Below are 21,452 nucleotides of genomic sequence, written 5' to 3' on the forward strand. Positions count from 1 at the left end.
AGCTTTAGCTACGATGGTGGAGGAGGGACTGGAGGTGGGTTGAAACGGTGTCATCTGAATGAAGTGACACAGCACAACCACCGCCTTTGCACAGGAGCAGACAGGTGCATATCGGAAGCCTTTTAAGATAAGCTTTGGATACTGATTGGCTTTCATGGAGGTGTGGTTCAAAGCTTATTGGCTGTGTCGCAGGTGGACGTTTGAAAAAACAAGGAGTTTCTTCAGTTGAATTCCCGCCTAGGCTCGATTAATACTAATGCTAGTGACAGCAATGCTTGATTAATTTGATTAAAAATTGATAATATTGAGAACTATTGATTAATAAGTTTGCTTTGTTAGTAACATAAATTTTTTCCCCCATTAATTTTCTGATAAGGATTGGATGATCGGCTAATAGTTGCTGTGTATGGGTTGATTTCATTAATATCAGTTGGTCTTTGACCACGCCGACCTCCTGCTTTACGCTGAGCCTTTACAGGATGTTCAGAGCTATTAAAGGTATAGCGGAGGATTTTCGTGAATTTTTTAAAAGACTTCCACCCCTCTCCACTTTAAAAAAGATGCACATGCACAACCATGTACCCACTCCTGAGAAGGAAAGCCTATGAATCGCCTGCGAGAGCGTGCACAAGCCCATTTCTCCTTGTGCACTCTTTAAAAGTTGCTGTTCTCATTGCTCATACCAGATTACTGTGCCTGAATGTCAGCTCTAACCCCTAAATCCCTTACTCACTATATAGAGTGGGGACTATATAGTGGACTTTATAGTAAACTCCGTTATCTTACCGTTTGGACAGCTGATCACTGATGTTTGCTCCCTGTTGGTCCCATGACACCTCCTCCATATATCACCAGAATGATTGACAATTAGGAGAACCACTTATTTTGATGATCCACCCGGAAGTTAAAGATCATGCTCTATACTTTTAACTGAAAGGAAACTGAAACTATCATTTTCAGCATCAGCNAACAACAAATTAATCTGATTAGCAGAGTTGGACCACTGTTGTTTCAAATCCAGCTGTGTGTTTTTATTGATTTGAGCTGAAACAGGCTGAAAAATAAAACAGAAATCAAAATCTACATGAGTCAGGAACAGAACATGGTCTGTGACTGTTGGCTTGCTCTTTGTTGAGTAGATTCATTGTGCTGTAGCAGAGATGCTGGGGCTCAAGGGCTTCTCTTTTGGTTGTTTAAGGCAAAGAGGGGTCAGAGGGAGGTTTAAGAGACAATCTGAGTTACATAGGGAAGCATTGGCTTCCAGCTTTCGCATGCATCAATACAGGAAGGGTTCATAGGATCCATGAGGTTAAGGACAACAAGGCAGAGAAGTGGAAGGAAAAGTTTACCAACTATTTTTTTTTTTTTTAGCCGTCTGACATGAGAACTTAAGCCATAACGTATGGGCATCACAGTTTTACAATCCTGTCCTTTTTGCCCGCATGTTTATTTACGTCTTATTTGACGAGGAAACATTTTCAGGGATGGCGGTAAATAACCAGAAGAATTAATTAAATATAGAAAATCTAGTAATCGTTATTATACTAAAACATTCCAGATACATAATAAGAAAAAAGATCTATGAAATTATGCCTTTTTGGGTGAAGTCCCCACAAGATTTCAGCAGTTTATTATCATCCAACACTTTTTTTTCTGCTTCCCTTTTGGATTCTTCTTGTTTAATCTGCTCTTTAGGAGTCTTTTTCCAGGCTTTGCTTAAAGAGCAGCATGTCGCCACTGCTGCTACTAAATATTATACCTGTAATACATATTTACACATGAACATCAAGAATATAATGTGGGTCGACATATAATGATAAGTAGAAAAAGAGGTCTGTTTTTTGTCCTCCAGTTCCAGTCTTGGTTTGCCTCCTCCTCGGAGGGGAGCAGAGTGAACGTGAGGCAGTCTCCTCTGCTTGTGTCTGTCTTGGCTGTTCAGCAGCAGATGGACGGACCGGCAGCTGTCAGGATCGGATCCTGCTTTTTATACATTTGTCTCCAGGCCGTTCATGTCCACAGAACAGTGGTCCTTGTCTCTGTGCTCTCTCTTGTGGTGGGGGTTATGGCCGTGCTTCTTCTTCTCCACCGGCCGGATGCCTTCCTCCAGCTGGATCAGGCGAGCCACGTCCGGAGAGAGGTGGTCCTGCCTGCTGCCCGGTGGGGGCTGGTAGCAGCCGTTCTTCTGGTTCTGGTATGTCATCATCTGCTGGATGCTTATCATAGGTTTGGTCTCACATATAAGAGGAACCTAAAAGAGACAAGGGTAGAAATCTTTAAAGAACCTCCTGTTAATTAATTAATGTTACATTTTTTCCCCCCAGCTTTTATTTTCATTCAGGGACGGAGCTAGATGGGGGGCCAGGGGTGGCCATGGCCACTCTTAGCCAATCATTGGCCACCTATGGCCACTCCTACCTTTGTTTCCCTCTAATACAGATGGTGGCAACAGTAATACTCAAGTGGAATATTTAAAACATTTTAATTTTTCATATATTAATGATTACTTGACAACAAAAACACTGTGGTTAATTATGCACATCAATATACTAACATTAAAGATAATAAGTACAGAATTCAAGCAGAAATAGATTTAGATTTAGTGCAAGTCATCTAGGAGTAGTCAGTGAAATCATAGATAAATAACTATTTTAATAAAAACTTATTAAATAATCAATTTATGTAGATATTAGTAATTGTAAAACATTAATTTTATGCAAAATGATTACTGATAAAAGTAGGTAAGTAATGACAATGAAAGAGATGTTTGTAATGGTCTCTGCACTGATTCTGGCCTGATCACTCAGTCCATACACCTGCTCTGCTCCACCCGTCCCTAATCAGCTCTGACCGGAGTCACCTGTTTCCAGCAGTATATAAACCCCATCAAATCAGTCCTCTGTGCCAGATTATCTCGTGCCAACCTGCTAAGAATAGTCCAGCATCTAAAGAATATCTGATTGTCTACCCGTTTCTGACCCGATCTGCCTCCTGATATCGAGCCTGCCTGACCCCTGTCTGATTCAACCTGCCTGATTATCCTCTCTGCTCTGCCTCTGGATCTGAGTCGTTCCGATTGGACTGCCTGCTCCCCTCTCTCTGGATCACAAACTCGGAGAAGCTCCGCATAACTGCCTGCCTTTCACCTCCTGGATCACAAACCGGTAAACCTCTCACAATCTGCCTGCCTCTCCGCCTGCAGCCTGTTTCCCCCAGTCAGATTCAGTCCCGCTCTCAGATTAACCTGTTCAATAAACCGATCAAACGTCACTAACCTGTCTTGGTTTATTTGGATCCAGTCTCTGTCTCATTACAATGTTTGCCCAAAACTCAAACCTGAAAGAATTTTATCCACTATACCTTCTATCTAGATAGCAAGGATGTTTGAATATATTTGTCTATTTGTTAGCAAAGGCTGTGGGAAAGTATAGTTTGTCTTTATCAAGAAAATATGGATGTTTTCCTAATTAATTTTCCTGTTGAAACAGTGTAGATTGACCCTGAGGTTTTGGTGCCCTTTCTACTTTCGGCCACCCCTTTGTCTACATTGGTTATTGCCTGGCCACCCTTATAAAAATGTTCTGGCTACGCCTCTGTTATCATTACATTCTCACAAGTACAGCGCAACAAAATTCACTCTCTCCATTTAACCCATCCCCTTGGTGGGCAGTGGGCTGCCATTGTGTGGTGCCCGGGAACAGTTTTGGTCTCTGAACAAGACCCTTAACCCCCAGAGTGTCATTCCGTGGGAGTGGGACTTGAACTCAGAACCTCCGTATTCCATGCGCAATGCCCCAACCACTAGGCCACTAATCCTGCTTATCTTACAATAAGTGTAAACATATTAAAGATCATTATGTTAAATCATTGGTGCATTAACGGGTTAAAGCCTTGCTCAACATTTTGTAAAACTATCATCCAGTTCAAGTAAAAAAGAAGCTGCACTTTTACATTAAGTATCAGGTTTTAAAAATTAGATTTTTAGAAAGTGTTTTTTTTATTATAACTTACTGAGGAAAAATGTAAGATTTCCAAATGGTTTGTGAATGAAAATGGTGCATTTTTTTTTTAAATCAAAAATACTTTGAATTACTGCCAGTGGATGTGAAGCCCTTCAAGGGTTTGTTCATGCAGAGATTCTCCTGGTTTCTACTCGATGCTGTATGGAGGCGCTAACAGCATGCAGCAAGTGATTAAAGTGATGTTGTTTCGTCTTTAATGCTTGCAACTGCTTCTCCTCTTTCTATCAACTTTCTGTTTTTATACCATGCATCCAGAGGCGGCAAACTTCTGTGACTATTTATCCATCCATGTACCACATTTCTTTCTCTTTAACTAAGAATAAAACAGATGTCTACCAACTGAGTTGCATCGATCCAGCTTGTCTTGCACTCACCTGCTCTCCTTCTTTGACAAAATCCTTTCTGCAGATATGAGCCATGATGCCTGTAGCCAGAGCGTCGCCCATCACATTGACCATGGTCCTGAATCGATCCCTGAATAACAGTTAGAGGAGATTCGTAGTTAGAGCTAAAAAAAACACTACAATAGGAGGAAATAATTGATTAAAATCTGCCTCATTAGCTCAAAGGGTTTTAGCCTGAAATACATTACAAACAGCTCCATAATTACATCTAAATATGACCTTTTTGGTACCTGTGTAAAGGTAAGACATAAAATGATTACCATGATTTACTTTGTCTTATTTATTTATGATAAAACATAAAAAAACCTACTGTTTGGAGCTTTGGCCTTAAATTTCCCTAGATAAATATTGCAAAACTCCATAAAACTAGTTTTACCTAGGAGACATTTTGAATGTATTCATCAGCATTTTGTTACTAGAGATAATATAGACAGATTTGGACTGAATGGGTTAAAGCATATTGGATCCCCCACTATTTAAGTCGGTTATTGTGTCAGATGGAGCTGTCATTTAAGCACCATTTAGCCAAATGTGTTTTCCCCTCATTAAAAGGAGTGTAATCAAATAGAAGTACTAATATCTATATCATTAGCTGTGTCCAGCGCATTTCATTAACCTAAAACCTGGGATCAACAACATTTGCTCGCAGCCCCAGCTCAAATTGTGCGAATTAATCGCAGAGTTCAAATGTTCACAGCTTGCGATGTACAGTGGATATGGAAAGTATTTAGACCCCATTAAAATTGTCACTCTTTGTTTTATTGCAGCCATTGACTAAAATCAATAAAGTTAATTTTATTTGTCATTAATGTACACTCCGCACCCCATCTTGACAGAAAAAAAAAAAGAAATGTAGACATTTTTGCAAATTTATTAAAAAAAGAAAAACTTAAATATGAAATGGTCATAAGTATTCAGACCCTGATTGTTGAAGAGTCTTGAACAATCACGACGTGCAACACAAGAAAAGGAGGTCGCTACAGTTGCATGCATTCAAAGTTTTCTATCGAAGGAAAACCAGTTGATTGCATCGACTGATTGACTCGGAGGCAATCCCTCACTCTAAGCATGCTTGTAGCGACAGTGGAGAGGAAAAACTCCCTTTTAACAGGAAGAAACCTCCATCAGAACCAGGCTCAGTGTGAGCGGCCATCTGCTGAGGCCGACTGGGGTTCAAGGAGACAGAAGCAGAGATACGGGTTTGATTTTCATGTGATCCCATTTCTGTTGTGAAGTGTGAAGGTGTGCAGAAACCTTGTTTTTTTTATTTTTTTATTTTTCATTTTTTTTATCCATACTTGAGGTTCAACAATGTTCATACTGTGATCTTATCAACACATCAATACGTTTACATATAGTAAGGCAGAAAGCCAGACAGGTTTCTAAGGAATTCCCTGATTCCTGACTTCCATTCCTCTTTTTGAAAGTAGAAAAAGGAAAAAAAGGTTTTACTCACAGGGCCCAATCGACGGCAATGATGAGAGTGATATCATCAGTCGGTAGACCCACAGAGGTCAAAACGATCACCATGGTAACAAGTCCAGCCTGAGGGATTCCTGCTGCACCGATACTGGCGGCCGTGGCAGTGATGCTGAGATGGAAATCAGAAAAAAAAAATCCATCATCAAAAACAAATGTATGAGAGATTGATTTACAATTGTTCTTCTAAACGTGTTGGAATGTAAAAAAGTGGAATGGGGGAGCAGCGTCTGAAATGTTCTCTCTATTATAGAGTTCCCTGCTTCTCCAATTTATTTCCTAGTCAGATTTTTCTTTCTTTTAAATTAGTATTTTAGTCCAACATCACAGCTTCACATCTTGTATTTTTCCTGCAATGTGACATCATGCGATTTTCATGTATTTTTGTGTGTACAGTATCATTTGTCTCATATTTCAAGGAATAATATTGATTTCTAGACTTTTTCAAGGTTGTTCAGTAGTCGATCAGTAAGCTGTAGTTTAATATTTGTAATGTTTGTAATATTTTAAGAATACCATAACTTGAAAATTTGTAGTAAAAGATCAAGTCTTTGACTATGCCCTTCCAGGAAGTTTTAACTTGCAGTTTCCACCAATCATGATTCAATCAGAACCTTAGAGCTTAAAGGTACAGTGGAGGATTTTAAGGAATTTTTTAAAAGACCCACCCTCTCTACTTTTAAAACAAAAATGCACATGCACAACCCTGTACCCGCTCCTGAGAGGGAATGCCTATTAAATGCATGCAAGAGAATACACAAAACACATTTCTCCTAGTGCACACTAAAATTTGCTGTTTGCATCGCTCATACAAGCTTACTTTCCAAAAGAAGATTTGCAATTTTTCCACTACGTCAGACTCACTACCGTGTTATGCTGAGATTTACCTCCCCTCTCGCACACTGATGAGAAAACGGATTAAAATGTGAATGAAAGGGAACTTTTAAACATATTATTAATGTTTTGTCAGAAATGATCTAGAATGGAGTTGATAGCAAATGCGGGAAATATCCAGCCAGGGTGCCATTCCGAACTTAGTCCCGCCCACAACGTTTGAGGTCGGGAAGTTTGGTCTGGCATTGCTCAACAGTAGCGCGAGTATGCTAGCACAATATCTGGCGGGCCAATCAAATTGTCAGGGCGGGCTTTATACGATGATGGACAGATGGTCAACAGTAACGTAATCAACCGCGTAACCAAAGCGCGCTTGGGTGACAACAACAATGGCTGCCGCTGGAGAGTTGAGGTGTGTAGATTCTGCTATTAGGTCTGTTCTAGAAGATATCGACAGCAAATAAATTTTAAAAGAGGAACAGAGAAACGCGATCAAGGCTCATCTTCTTATTCTAGGCGCGCAACTGCACGCTTTGATTTTTGTTGACAACACCTATGCGTCGCTTAACATACGTCACGCACTCCGTTGCTCTTATTGGTTGTAGGTCTATCCAATTGAGTGCAGAGGCATTTTTTTTTCCTGGTTCGTTTGAAACACGCCCCATAATCACAGCTCTATGGAGCAGTATCAGACTCATATTCTGACTAGAATTGAGTAGGACTACGTCAGGCTAGGAAATATCTCCATCCAAGTAAAAATCGTATTCATTCGAATTTATCTGTCCACCGAAACTCTCCGTTTTCGAGCATCCATGCATAAGAAATATGAAAACATTAAGAAATGTTTAAAATGTCTTTTTCGTTCATATTTCAATCCGTTTTCTCATCAGTGCAGGGGAAGTAATTCTCGGCAGCCAAGTATTTGCTGGCACATCACCTGTTAGGTACACTTAGGACAACCTTACATAAACATATCACCAGAATGATTGACAGTTAGGAAGACCACTTATTTTGATGATCCATCAAGAAGAAGAACATCCTTCACTATACCTTTAACCTTTGCCAAATCTATGACAATTCAGAATTTCTGACATTATCTCAGTTATAATGCAGTCTGAGGTCCAATTTTTACTTTTGCTGTATTAAAAAGAGACATTTTTTATTTTAGAGTCTTATGTTGATAAACACTGACTTTGTTGTCCTAAAAGCTACAAATAATTTGGCTGCATGCTTCGGGTTATTGAGGACAATCCTCCAAGCATTAAGGTCTTTGTCCCCGAGAGCATTTGCTGTAATCTGTTTTTTTTATGCTGCTTTTAGAACAGCTTCCTCTTCTCTAAGATGCCATGTTGGTGCAGAACTCATTTCACTGTTCAAGCACAGGTCCTCTAGGTAAAGAAAATCTCTGGGACATGGCAGTTGTATGAGGGTTCATGCATCATTAGTCATCTGGAAATTGAACTCATTAAAAGACAAGCCTTCTGGTAATCTGGTGTTCTCTTCCTAATATCTTGGCTGTTGTTGATTTTTCCCCATACCGCCACACATGTTTGAATTATGCACTTAAATACGTCAGATAACTCTGGGTTAACCTGTCAGAAGCTTTCAAAGCTTTTATGTCTGGGTTTTACCAACTACCTTAAAGCAGGGCTCTTCATGTTTTGTTTTTTAAATCAGAAAATCTTTATTGATAAGCAGATAGAACAAGAACCCCCTTGCTATGTTTGTCCAAGGAGTTTAGGTGGTGCAGACAGCAGCAGCTGTTACAGTAAGAGAGTTTTACAACTAATTTCCAACTGAAAATAATCAAATCAAATAAACGTTAGGTGTTGATGCAAGCTATTTGTTCTTCTAAAGGTAATGCATAACGTTTCACCACCCTCCTGCAGTACCTTCACGACCCATTAGGGGGCCTTTATTGACACACACAAAAATTCTTGCATTTAGCAAACTAAATAATTTTCATAATAGTAAAAACAGAACAGAAAACCTTCTGTCTGATTTAATCGCAACCCCCCACCCCCCCAAAATAACACTTTATATAAATGTCTGGTTTCAACCACAGTTGCTGCTCTTTGTTCCAAAGGGTCAATTCAGATTTCTCCCTGCAAACTGAGCTTGGGTTTGGCTTAGCATACAGATGGAGGAGCTTTCATGGTCAGGAGCCAAACAGCACAGCGACAGAGAGGAAAATGATTATAATTCTGTCGTGACGTGAGATGAGAAATACAGGTCATGTGGGTTTTACTGCGGAGGGATTATAATGAGGGACTGTGTGCAGACTTCAGCCATGAAGACAGGTGTGCTCTAATGATATTACAATCAAACATCTCATTAAACCAGGTGAGGATCAGGACGTTTATCTTGACATGAGGGGTATGATATGATAGAGCGGCTGATTTCTGTGTTTGCACTGAGCTTGAGGAGTCTGATTCATCTGAAATCAGATCAGGCTAAGAGGCTCATACCAGCTATAATCTATGTGACATTTACATATACCAGAATCTAGTCAATCCCATAATAGTATTAATAACTCAGAATTTAATGTGTGATGCTAAATTTAGTCAAATACGAAACTCATAACAACCTCTTCAGGCGTCATTTTCTCTAATGAATACAAAAAATGTTTGGAACGGATCTAATTTTCTTTCATTAAAAATAAATTGATGTGTGGCTGCATTTTTTTCTGGAAAATATATACATGTAGCTTCTATGTGTAATAAGCTACTTTACTCCTCCATTACCTGAAAACATTTTAAGTAGAAATTTGTTTCTCTACCATTTAACGGGATAAATTTGTCCAGATTTTTGCCTCAAATCAGAATAAAAAGTGTCCAGAGGCATTTCTCTTCAGGGATTTAGTGCCCTACATCCATTAAGCCTCAGAGTCGTAGTTTAATGAAGCAATGCAACAGCCTGAGCAGTGAAATCATCCTTTATTCTCGGTCAAGAGGAAAAAAATTCAACATGGGATTCCACCAAGAGGTAAATATCAAGCGCCTTAAACTCCCAGCTCTCATTTGCAAGCAGGTTTTAAAGTACAGCTAGGAGCTTATAAGGAGCAAGCTCATTTTAGATCCACAAAATACATCACAAAGCTTCATTACCACGGCGAGTCTGAAATCTTGCATTACTTAACCTGACTACTTCTCTAAAAGCACACAGGGAAACAATTGAATTTAGTATTTTTCTATTTAAACCAAAAGAACCTTCTGTAAGTCAAATATTTGCTGAAGATGCTTAAAGAGATTTCATACAGCTGGGCTAATATCCCTTTTCAAACCTTTTCCACAAGCTGACATTTATTCACACGACCTTCACTGAAAAGTCAGAGAGTCGTTTCATCATCATCCTGCACTTTACCTGATGGTAATGATCTGCCCAAAGTCGAGCTCATAATTATTCACTTGGGCGATAAAGATGGCTGCCACTGCCTCGTAGAGAGCGGTGCCGTCCATATTGATGGTGGCTCCCACCGGCAGCACGAAGCGGATGATGCGCCTGTCGATGTGGTTATTCTCTAGGAGGCACTTGAAGGTGATAGGCAGCGTGGCAGAGCTTGAGAAAACCACAAAAAAAAGGAAAAAAAGGAAATCTTACTCATAATTTAATGTTGAAAACAGATCAGTTTCATTGTTTTATAGGGAAAAGAAGGGCACATCTTATTAAAGTTCAGACTAAAGCCCAAAATATTGTAAAGGGAATTTATCAGGATACATCGTCAATTTAAAGGAGCTCAGAAGGAGCTAAATTATTGTTAAGATAATGATTTTAATTATTGTAAACAGTAATTTACCTTCTTCATTCATTAAAAGGCCACAACTCAAATAGATTGAAATAAAATACATATTGTGGTTAAATAAGCTGCTTAAACATCTTACATTTTGTCGTCTTTTGTCACAATCTCTTTTATTAAGATGTGATGTTATTCTGCAACCCAACACAAAGTAGCGAATATTTGACAAGGAAGAAAGTTGACATGCATTTATAAAAAAGTTTGAGATATTAATCCAAAAATTGAGAAATGTAGCAGGTGTTCTTGGAGGAAATGCTCCGTTCCTCTACTCATCAAATCTGAACAACATCGCTGTTCCTTCAGTATGGAGTAAATTTTGTTCCGTTATTGTTTCAAGGAAAATTTGAAAACAATGAAATCCAGAATTACTCTTTAGAAAACATTCTTAATAAAAAAAAGGATTTTGAAAGTAATATTGTTTTTTCTTTGATTATAAATTCTGAAGTCATGTCTAATCAAATGTTCCAGTTTTGCTAATTTTGTTAAAAAAAAACTTTTCTACATATTTTACATTTTCAAATTATAGTTTTTCAAAGGTCAGTTTTACAACTTGCATTATTTTCAAATTGCTTTTTACAGATCACACTTATGGAGTGAATTTTATCCCATATTTGTTGCTAGAAAAAACCATGGCTGTGTCGAAAGTCCTAATCACTATATAGTGGTGTCCAAACGTCTAGTGGATGAACAAGTAGTGGACTCAAAATTTCCCACAATGCACTTTGAAAAGTAGGGGTCATGCATGGTCACTAGAGGAGCAGATATATCCCCGAATGGTTTGATAGGAAAGTTCTCCTTGTAAAGCACTATGGGATATTTTGTCAGAGCGGCGACTAATAAAGATGCCAAAGGCACAGTGCGGGGAGGCAGAGCCAGATTACCAACAGGGAGCGAAAAGTAGTGATCATCTGTCCGATTGGTCAGTTAACTGAGTTCACTATAGAGTCCACTATATAGTCCTCGCTCTGTATCGTTGTTAGAATAATTGTATATAAATGTATCTGTGTAGTGTTATAATGCATAAAGCTGTGTGCTTTGTGCATGTGTTCATAGCCATCTTTTCTGAAGTATACTGTGATTTGTGGTTGATTTACGAGCAGCACTCAACCTGCTGAACTTTGGTGAACAGCTTCAACAGCTTAAACTTTGACTGAACCCTGAGATTTAAAGAACATGTTTACTGAGACTGCAAGTCTGAGTTCCATGTCTTTTTTCCCCCCGTGTAGTCTCAGCTGGGACCACTGATTCCAATAAATAGCGAGGAGAACTCTGGGACTGCAGAGTGGGATGGAGATTTGTAAACTCTGCAGTCTCTTCCTACTCTCCTCGCGAGTAAAACTAAATTAATTGTCTCTGTGCCTTCTTTCTTTCCCTGTATGTATGTATGATGTTTTTTAGGTGCTTAGACCTGACAATAGTGATTAAGGGATTTAGGGGTTAGAGCTCATGTTTGACACAGCCCAAGTGTTATAAAAAGAAAATTAAAAAAAATAATTTTGTAAATTGAAATTTGAAGAAAAAAAAAAGAAGAAATCTAAAGCTTAAATGTTTAACCAAATTGATTTGAGAGTAAAGCCGGGCATACACTGTGTGATTTTTAAAAATGTTTGCATGCAGCTACAGCTCACGATGCATGTTCAGCCTGACGCTATGATACAATCTACCTGCTCACGTCTAAAACAACGTTGGACTCAGCTGTTGATCAGAATCTACTTTAGTTCACTATTGACTAAATATCTGCAGTCTTCAGATGGGAACGCAATAAAGCACACAGACATATTTTTCTCTCATTTTATTTCTTTGCTCACCCTTTTGACTCTCTCTTTAACTAATTGAAAATATAAGAACGCTGACCTTGGTGTTCTATGTGTTGTTTCTTCTTTTGTGTAACCATAAGTGGAAATATAATTACTTGTGAGATAAGGGAGAGGCTAGAGTTTTATTGTCAGTCTGAAGAAATGTTCTATAATAACTACCTTTACATGTAGACTGACTCATTTCTCAAACCACCTTCTCCTTATGTGCTAAATGTGAAACGATTGTGTGTAAGACCATTTTCTACTCTAAGGAACATATAAAGTTGTTTAAAAGGTGAAGAACTAAAAGCCCTTCATATAAAGACATACACATACATCTAGATGTGGTTAAAAGGAAACAAAGTGTCTAAGCTTTAATTTAAGCAGTCTTAAGTTAGGCAAATCTTAACTAAACATGAGCTTAAAAAAAAGTCAAATTTTTCAATGTTTTTAAGTGAAAATTAATTTGTTCTCATTTAAACTCTTGGGGTATTCCTTTCTGTTTTGAACCAGCGTGTTTTAGATTCAGTCACAGTATATACATTGCATTGCTAATGATTTCTATCAAACTAGAATACATAATAAATGACAATAAACCTTTAATACTAGTATTACTAGCTCTTAGTCACACGTCTTATATTGTTGACAAACCCAAACCATTAAATAAACTCTGAAAAAGTGGGATTTCTGGAGCTGTGCTGAAACAATAGGAAACTTGTTATTTGTAATGTTTTTTCAAAATAACGTGTTCCGCAGGGATTAGTTATTGTCCCCATGCATTTTGATATCTCTACACTATCATTTAGTTGCACAATCACTGAACATGGCATTACTTTTAGGGCTTCGGTGATGATGCCCATATTATATGTAACTGTGTCACCTTTTAGATTTATGAATGTCAAAGAATTTGCTATATCATCGAAGAAAAAAAAACAATTTAATTAGTAGTGCAAATGTTTAGAGAGAACGTAAGAGTTCACTTTAAACACAAACCTTGTCTCACAGTTTGGTCTCACAAACACAGATTAAATTTTTTTTTTAATAAAAAAATGCATTTTAGGATCTAATAACCACTGCGGAGTGCAACCATTTCCTTAATTACCTAATATAGGATATCTATTAAGAGATAACTTGTGGAATATAATATTTTATCACTCTGTTTTATAGTTGTCTTTAAAGTAATCCAAGGTTATGACACCTTCTTCAGAAATTAGGTAAAAAAACGGTGACTAAGAGCAGAGATCCAGCTCCCATCACATCCATCTTATATTCACCACCTTAGTTATCAGCTCTCATGAAGACGGCTAAAAATTTGGATTCAGTAAAAGAAAACTAAATTATTTAGATTAGATTTTAATTGAGATGTAGTGAGATTCAGTTATAATAAAGTGTCTCATTTCATTCAAACATCATGTAGTCATATTCATAATTCTAGCCTTTATTTAGTTTTGGTAATTTTAAAAAATATTATTTATTATTAGATTAAAATTGTTCACAAATACCTTAATTTTTGCATTTACACTGTTTATGTTTCAGGTTATGATAGTTTCAATATTTACAGATAGTTTCTCTCTTATAATTCTTTATGCTTAAATTTTTCCTAAATAGTTTGCAATATGTTTAACTACTCTAGTGTTGATTGTACACATATGAAAGACATTCTACATCTAAAATTTGATTGATTGATTTTACTGATTATTGTATCATTCCAGGCTAAATCGATAACTAGGTGGCATAAAATAGGTATAAAAGAATCTGTAGAAGTTCATTGTTTGGCTGAGATGTAAAATATTAGGTCAACTGAAGAAGACAACATTATCATAAAATTAGCAAATACAAATTAAGGACTGTCAAAGCAGATGTTTTTCATTTTACCTGGAAGAGGTGGCTAGGGAGATGAGCAGAGCCTGCAGAATGCCTCGAATGTACACTATGGGACTCTTCTTTGTGATGAAAAAGTACATGGCAGGAAGAATGAATAGACCATGCAGCACCAGGCCCATGACCACAGTGATGGCATAAAAGCCCAGTTTCTTCCCCATGGCTGAAGGATCATCCATCTCTAAGATCTTCCCGGCGACGAGGAAGACAATGCCAAAGGGAAAATACCTGCAGGTGAGAGAAGATACAGAAGAGGAAGGAAGGAAACTTGTTAAAACTTTGCAAAGTTAGAAGATTTCACATAACATGTTGCCAATAACTTGGAAAGATGAAGGAAGAGATAAAAACAGGATGGGATTGTACAAAATACCATCTTTAGTAATTAAAAGCTTAAAAATAGTTTGATTGTTTTCCTTCCAGTGGTTTAAATAGGTTGCTTGTACCCATAGTAACTGTGTCGGCAAAAGTTTAGCCTCAAGATAACTATATTGAAGAAGTTAAGTATGTCTCTGCTGGCGCCGGTGTCTTTCATGTTTGGACTTTAATTCCACCTTCCTTATGTTATTATAATTAATTAGATGATTTGATATTACCGGTAGATAATAATGAGATATTTCCTCAGGATTAAGCTGTGAACTGCTGCTTCAAGCAGTTAGAGTGCCAGGGTTCTGCCCTCTTTTTTTCGTATTTTTTAGATTCTTTGTAATTCTGTTTTTTTGTAGTTGTTTTCTAACAGTGTTGTGTTTTCGAGTTACTCTCTGTTGCCCCCTTGTGCATGTTTCCTTTCACATCAGCTCCTTTCTAGTTAGTTCCATTCACACCTGCTCCATATCAGCTCATTGGTCCATCCTTTGTTCTGTTCCCCATATATACACCACCTCTGCAGTTCCTCGTTGCTGGTTTCTTGTTGTTTTGTTGCTTTGTTGTTACTTTGCTTCCTGTGTGTGTTTCTCCCAAGCATCTCCTGATTATTTGGTTTTCAGTATTTTGTATTTTTGTTCCTGTTTGTCTCTGGATCTTTCACTAAATCAGCAAAACTCATCTGCCTCCTCATTTCTGCATTTGGGTCCTCAACCTGACCTCCACAAAACCTTAATAGACATTGTCAATAACTGATGGGCTGTTAAAGAGTCAAAGACTAATCCTAGTCAGGATCTTTAGGAAGCTAAGGTGTAGATTCACTGGAAAAATTGAAATCTAGACAAGTGATTTTTGCCTCATCTAAGTGCATTTGCTTTGGAATTGAGGAGGTAAAAGAGACATTTTGCCAATGGAACAACACAATTTACACTTAAAATAAGAAAACACAATTGCATTGTCTTATTGTAAGTGCATATTATGTAATTATCTTATTTTAAGAGTAAAAATATTCATTCCATTGGAAAACTGTCTCATTCACCTACTCAAATTAAAGGAAAATACACTTAAAGAACTTTTTACTTATTTCTAGATCGTTTTTTTCCCCAGTGTTTATGCTGTGGCTTTAACCTCTTCAAACATAAATACAAGATCAATAAAAAAAAATAAGAATTTAGGTCAAAGGAATTAAGAGTATGACCCTAAACATTCGTAAAGTCTTGAAATAAATTCACAATTTACTTGTCATCATTTCTCATTCTGAAAACTTTTTGCACCGTAAGCAAAAATAGGTTTCCTTTCAACTAAAAATCAAAATACGTTTATTAAGAATTATTTCCTTTTCACCCTCTGATGAAAAAAGTAATTACCCAATATCTTTATTGATCAAAATAGAAAATTACACATTTCTGTGGGTCTGAAAGAGGCTCTCAGATGATTGCCTTTATAAAAGGGAGGTGTCCAGTTTACGCTTTTGTTTGACTGGAAAATGTTTTGAGACCATTTATTTATAAAGCTTTTAGAAAAGGGATGTGCTCAAGTCTGTTTTTTACTAGAATTATTTTCTTATGTGCAATAAATATGATGCAAATCTGACACACAGTTATTTTAGGATCCACATTGGATGAGAAAACAGAAAACAAACATTTCTCACCCACAATACTGTCAAAACACCCCTGGTGTTCCAAATCCCCCCAAATTTAAGCATAATGGGATAATTAATCTTACAGTGACTTGCAATAGTATTAATCTCCCTTGGGAGAATTTTTTTTTCTATTCTCACAGTCTGGGATTAGCATACAGTAGATTGCTTAAGTGTTTGAGAGATTTAATTAACTGAACATGTTTGCAATTTTAAAGTTTTTTTTTTCTTTATTGCTAGTCAAGCAAAGGAAAAGCAGAAGATAAAGAAAACTGAGCATAAATAACTGTTAAATGTAGATCCACAGTTTGCAGCAATTGGGATTGCTCTCTATAAGCTTAAAATATCTTGCTTTTGGGATTTCTTCCCATAAAACAGCCCCAGTTCCTTTATGTATCTTTTGAACAGCAATGAATTGAATTGATGTCTGGAATTTGACTAGGCTGCTCTAGCACATTTAAATGTTTTACAGCCTCAAATCACCGGTACAATGACACCACTTTGTTTGCAAGAATCCCTGTTGAAAAATATCTCTAAAGCCCACCACCGTGTTTACGGACTCCTGGCCTGATCGTGGATACTTGCTTCCTTGGACAAAGTGGACCTCTACTCTCCAGCCTGGACCCACAGAAAATGATATTATTGAATATGGACCAGAAAGCCCTTTACCACAGCTGCACTAAATAAATTAACCAACGACATCTTTAAAACCGGCAGTCTGCATCTGGACAGAAAAACTTGAGAAAAAGCATCCCAGTGGAGACTTTATACAAGCCTCCAATTAATAAACAAAATGGTGATCTCCAGTGAAGGATTTTATAGGGTGGCATCAACAAAAACTCATTTTTATCCATTGTTATTCGGGGTGTTTTAAATGACTATCCTTTCTGCGGTCTGTCTGAAAATGTATTTCACGTTTTTAATGGAATGCACAAGACTAAAGACAATTTTTAGCCTTTTAATGAGTGTCAGTATTAGTGTTTGTCATGGTTTTGGTTCGGTTCAAGTTTTATGTCCGAGTTTTCATAGGTCTTATTCCCATTTTTGTGTTCTAGTTATTTTGATTATATGTGAGTTCTTAGATTCTGGTATTTCCTGTTTGCTCTCTTGTGTCAGTCTCCTTTACCCTAGCTCCCTTTTTGCCTCTGTTCACACCTGCCCCCAATCTGCTAATTAGCCTTTTCTTTGGTTCTCTCTTTCTTATATTCTCCTCCTGTTCAGTCACTCTTTGTTATTTGTTAGTGTTTGTTATTTGTTATTTGTTATTTGTTAGTGTAAGTATCAGTCAAAGAAAAATATAACAGAAACAAGCCACAGGCCCGACTGTAACATTTTTTAATTGGTGAAGCAAAAATGGCCATTTACTTGTTCCACAGAGACAGAGTGCAGGTGGGAGCTCACCTTGATGCTGTGGCTCCGTGGAAGTGTAACCTTAAAGCCAGAATAAGGCTGGAGTTTCACTTCCACAGAGCCACACAGAACATGGAGCATTTTATGCATTTGTAGAATTTTGACAAAATGTTATGTACAGGCCAGATGATGAAGATTTACAATATAACAAGCTCCTCATTTAAGTTATTTTTGGCTGACACATGTTTTTACATATGTTTTATGTGAATAATTGATTATATTGTTTTGATTTAGTAAATAAAGTGTTGTTAAAAGTCAAAGTTTTTTACTGTAGAGATGGTGTTTTGGTGGGTTTACGGCAGGCGTAGCGTTTCCTTTGGTGAATGGAAAGTGACTCATCTGATTACAGGACCTTCCTTGTGGAGTTGCCATCAGGACTTTTGTTTAAATTCTGACCTTCTAATTTATAACACATCTTTTTTTCTTGTTCATTTCTCCTTGAACCCCAGCTCTAAATGGTTTTATTATGATCCTATAGACAAATCCTCCTGTCTCTGCTGTGGAGCTCTGTAACTTCCTCAGGATAACCTTTGGTTTCTGTGCTGCATCTCTTTTATTAATGCCCTTCTTGTCTAAGTGTTTTGCTGGGTGTCCCTCCCTATGGTGGTTTATCCAAACATCACGTGCTCTCCATCTAAACACGATGGAATAAACTTTGCTCCTGATTTTTGTAAGCAATGATATAATGAGCAATGATGGTTCCCTAAATATATGTTTTTTTATTTCTCCATTTCATTAAAAGATACTTTAATATTCACATACACAAAGCAAAGCATTTTGAATAAAAAGGAGCAGAGAGAAGAACAATCTTTTGATATCAGCCCCTTAATTAATTTCCCAACAACTCTGCATTAGTTCCGTTATAATATTTACATCCATCTTTTCTCATGTATCCACATTTATAGTATTTAAAATATCATAGAAGTATTTCTATATTTGAAACGTAATACAATCATTATATCCATAAACCCTAAGTTTGATACATTGTATTCCAAAAAATTTAAAACAATCCACTGGACTCTTCACCAGCATTTGATACATTTAAAATGTGTTTTAATCACCATCATCGATTCACAAATTAAATCCTTTTACTTTAATGGTCCAATCCATTATTTTGGTTTTGAACCTGTTTATTTATTTATTTATTATATCTGTTCCTTTGAGGCGAAAGTCACTTTCTCTTTTCTTAGACCTTTCTTGTATTTTCACTTACATTATTTTCTTATTTGCTTTATGCAAACCCGAGAGTTTCATAACCTACTAAATAATGCAATTTTAATACCTTACACTGATATATATAAATAGGTATATATCTGCTTTATAGATATATATTTCATAGATAAGAAATACTTAATCAGATTTTGATGTAGTAAATTAAGAATTCCAGAAAATATTGGTGTTGGACTGAGAGAGATGTATTGTTACAGTTATTTCCAGATGTCTTGTGATTCTCTTACCAAATGACGATGGCAACAATCTTCAAAACTGCTTCATTCAAACTCTGACAAAAGTTGACCAAGGCGGATCCATTGGGTCCCATTCTCCCCAGCATTATTCCTGTAATGAGGGTTATATAAAAAAAAGGGAAAATAAACCTGCTGTTTGTGAACCCAGGTAAATATTATCATTACCAGCGAACACCTACAGGGAAGCTTTCAAGCTGTGATAATTGTGTTTCTGGGGTGTTTTGTGCTCAAATGTTTGCAGGATGCATACAAAACGCTCACCCATAGTTGCAGAAAATATAACGATCCCCAACACGTTCATGCCCTCACTGGTACCGGGCGACGTTTTTACGATGACGTCAGGAGGCGGCGTGAGGTCCAGGGAGAAGTTCTGAATGTCTGTGCCATTGTCGTCCTGGACGCCATAGATGTAGACCCGCCGTGTGGTGGTCTCATCCAGGAGCTGGGCCACTGTTGGTTTGGGGATCAGCTCTGCCACTCTCTGCGTTCGATACTTGAACCCAGAAATAGAGCAGAGGTCACTGCATCAGGACAATAATCAACGCAAACTCAGAGTGAAAACTGTAATACCAGGGTTAGGCTCATTATGAAGCAGCTGGCAGTATGCGATCTTTAATGTTTCTAATTTATAACAATCTACATTATAATCTGGGATAACAATCAAGTTACATGTTACATTACATGCTGTGTTTTCAAAGAACAAATGGAGCTCAACAAACAACCAAAAAAGTAGATTATTTGCAATAAAATAATGCAGAAAATCCTATTCAAGATCCACTAATCAGAGGAAAATCACCCACTCTTTAGGAGGAAGAGGTGCAGGAGATGACGGATATCAGACTGCATCTAAACTACTGCGGTGTTTCATTTTGCTCTGACTTTGAAAGCTGGATTTAGGAGTATTTGTTTCATTGAAAAATGTTTCAGTTAAAATAAAATAAAAATAACAGCTGGATTTGTTGCTGTACAAAATGATTAGGCTAACACCTCTAGGAAATGGAGGTATATATCATGAAATACATAAATGCCCCATAAAATATGTGATAAAGCATTATTCAGTTATTAAATATACCATAAAATCATGAAAAACAGAAATAAATGACTGAAAGTTGAGTTATATGTACATTTTAAATGTATTTGACTAAATCTTTAAGGAAAATAACTGCACTTAAAAAGGAATATTATTACTTATATGTATTTTTAGGCCGGTCGCCAATCTATGATAGGAGTATTATGGGATGACAGGCTGGGATTTGTGGGAACCCCTTTTTCTAGTCAACAAAGAGTTTGTTAATTTGCAAACAAATGCAACTGACTGTGGTATAAACAGCCACTGGTTTGTTAGCTGCAATCATTTTAATATAAAAAGAAAACAATCTCTCCCTATTCTTGTTACCATTTTACCCTAAATTGTAAGTTAAGAGAGCTACAGGGGTTTACTTGGTTTCATATGACCAGTTTCTGACAATTATATGTTTTCTGCACATAAGCATCTCTGTTAGGTTAATACAGGTTTTGTAACGTCTCATACCCTGCCTCAATTTTTGGTAAAACACCCTACGTAAATATCCAGAAATGTTTACTATGTCCTATAAGCATTTTTATTGGTTCTTCAGAAGTGTAGCTCACCTGTTGAAATGTTGCTTGAACCAGGTTGGCAGGAAACATGTTGCTGGGGGGAAGAAATGTGGGAAAAAGAGATAAGTGTCAGACTTGATGCTGCTTGGATTCAATAATGTGGTTTAATGATGTTATTGCGTAGTGGAGGCTCCAGTTGGAGGACAAGCAGTGGGAGTAACTATGGTGACAAATACAGGAAGGGTGAAAAGGTTCTCGGTTTAACTGCACTTTTGTTACAAAATGGTCATTATTGCTGTTATCGCTGAAAAAAAAATAAGAATAATTATGATGGTTTTATTTCTCAGTAAGGGGTCCCCTTTCTGTCATTTATAGTAAGTTTGAGCATCAAGAACCAGTTTGTGATCTAAGCCCCAATTCAAAGTAAAAGAAGACCCCTTAACACAAGTCATTGCTTACATTTAATCCTGCTTACATTCATAGGATAAAATATTAATAAAGCAACTTTAAAAAAATACAAAGAAACAACGCATCATTATTACATCCATAAAAGAGTTATTCGATTCAACTGAAAAATACGTTATTAATCTCAAAGGGAGAGTAGTTATTTCAGAGTTGCATAGCGTTAGATCTGTGGCTAACCAAGAAAAGGTCCGAAATCTGTAATTCATCCGTTTCTCTGGAAACAGCAGCAGAAAGAGAGAGTAACCTGGTATTAAGAGGTCCCAGTGTCAGAGTCTTGGTCTGTTTGTTCCTGTTTTTCTTGGTTTTCCATTTGTTGTCCTCTGCT

The 21,452-nt window shown here is 37.1% G+C and overlaps 1 protein-coding gene across 2 annotated transcripts in view; it reads right to left on the reverse strand.

Annotated features, from left to right (window-relative positions):
- Window positions 1–1,984: 1,984 nt before the first annotated feature.
- Window positions 1,985–21,452, reverse strand: part of slc1a7 (solute carrier family 1 (glutamate transporter), member 7) — a 77,842-nt gene continuing 58,374 nt past the window's right edge. The window contains exons 4-11 of one of the 2 annotated variants that reach the window (XM_015372996.1): window positions 20,714–20,756; window positions 19,346–19,577; window positions 19,076–19,175; window positions 14,204–14,437; window positions 10,100–10,294; window positions 5,880–6,014; window positions 4,394–4,493; window positions 1,985–2,248 (exon numbers count right to left, since the gene is read on the reverse strand). In XM_015372996.1, the coding sequence (XP_015228482.1) occupies window positions 1,985–2,248; window positions 4,394–4,493; window positions 5,880–6,014; window positions 10,100–10,294; window positions 14,204–14,437; window positions 19,076–19,175; window positions 19,346–19,577; window positions 20,714–20,756 (1,303 nt within the window). Of the gene's footprint in view, window positions 2,249–4,387; window positions 4,494–5,879; window positions 6,015–10,099; window positions 10,295–14,203; window positions 14,438–19,075; window positions 19,176–19,345; window positions 19,578–20,713; window positions 20,757–21,452 lie in introns of both variants that reach the window. The other variant, XM_015372997.1, reaches the window with a different exon arrangement.

Source organism: Cyprinodon variegatus, unplaced genomic scaffold (assembly GCF_000732505.1).
Source record: "Cyprinodon variegatus isolate N-32 unplaced genomic scaffold, C_variegatus-1.0 Scaffold79, whole genome shotgun sequence".
NCBI classification, from domain to species: domain Eukaryota; kingdom Metazoa; phylum Chordata; class Actinopteri; order Cyprinodontiformes; family Cyprinodontidae; genus Cyprinodon; species Cyprinodon variegatus.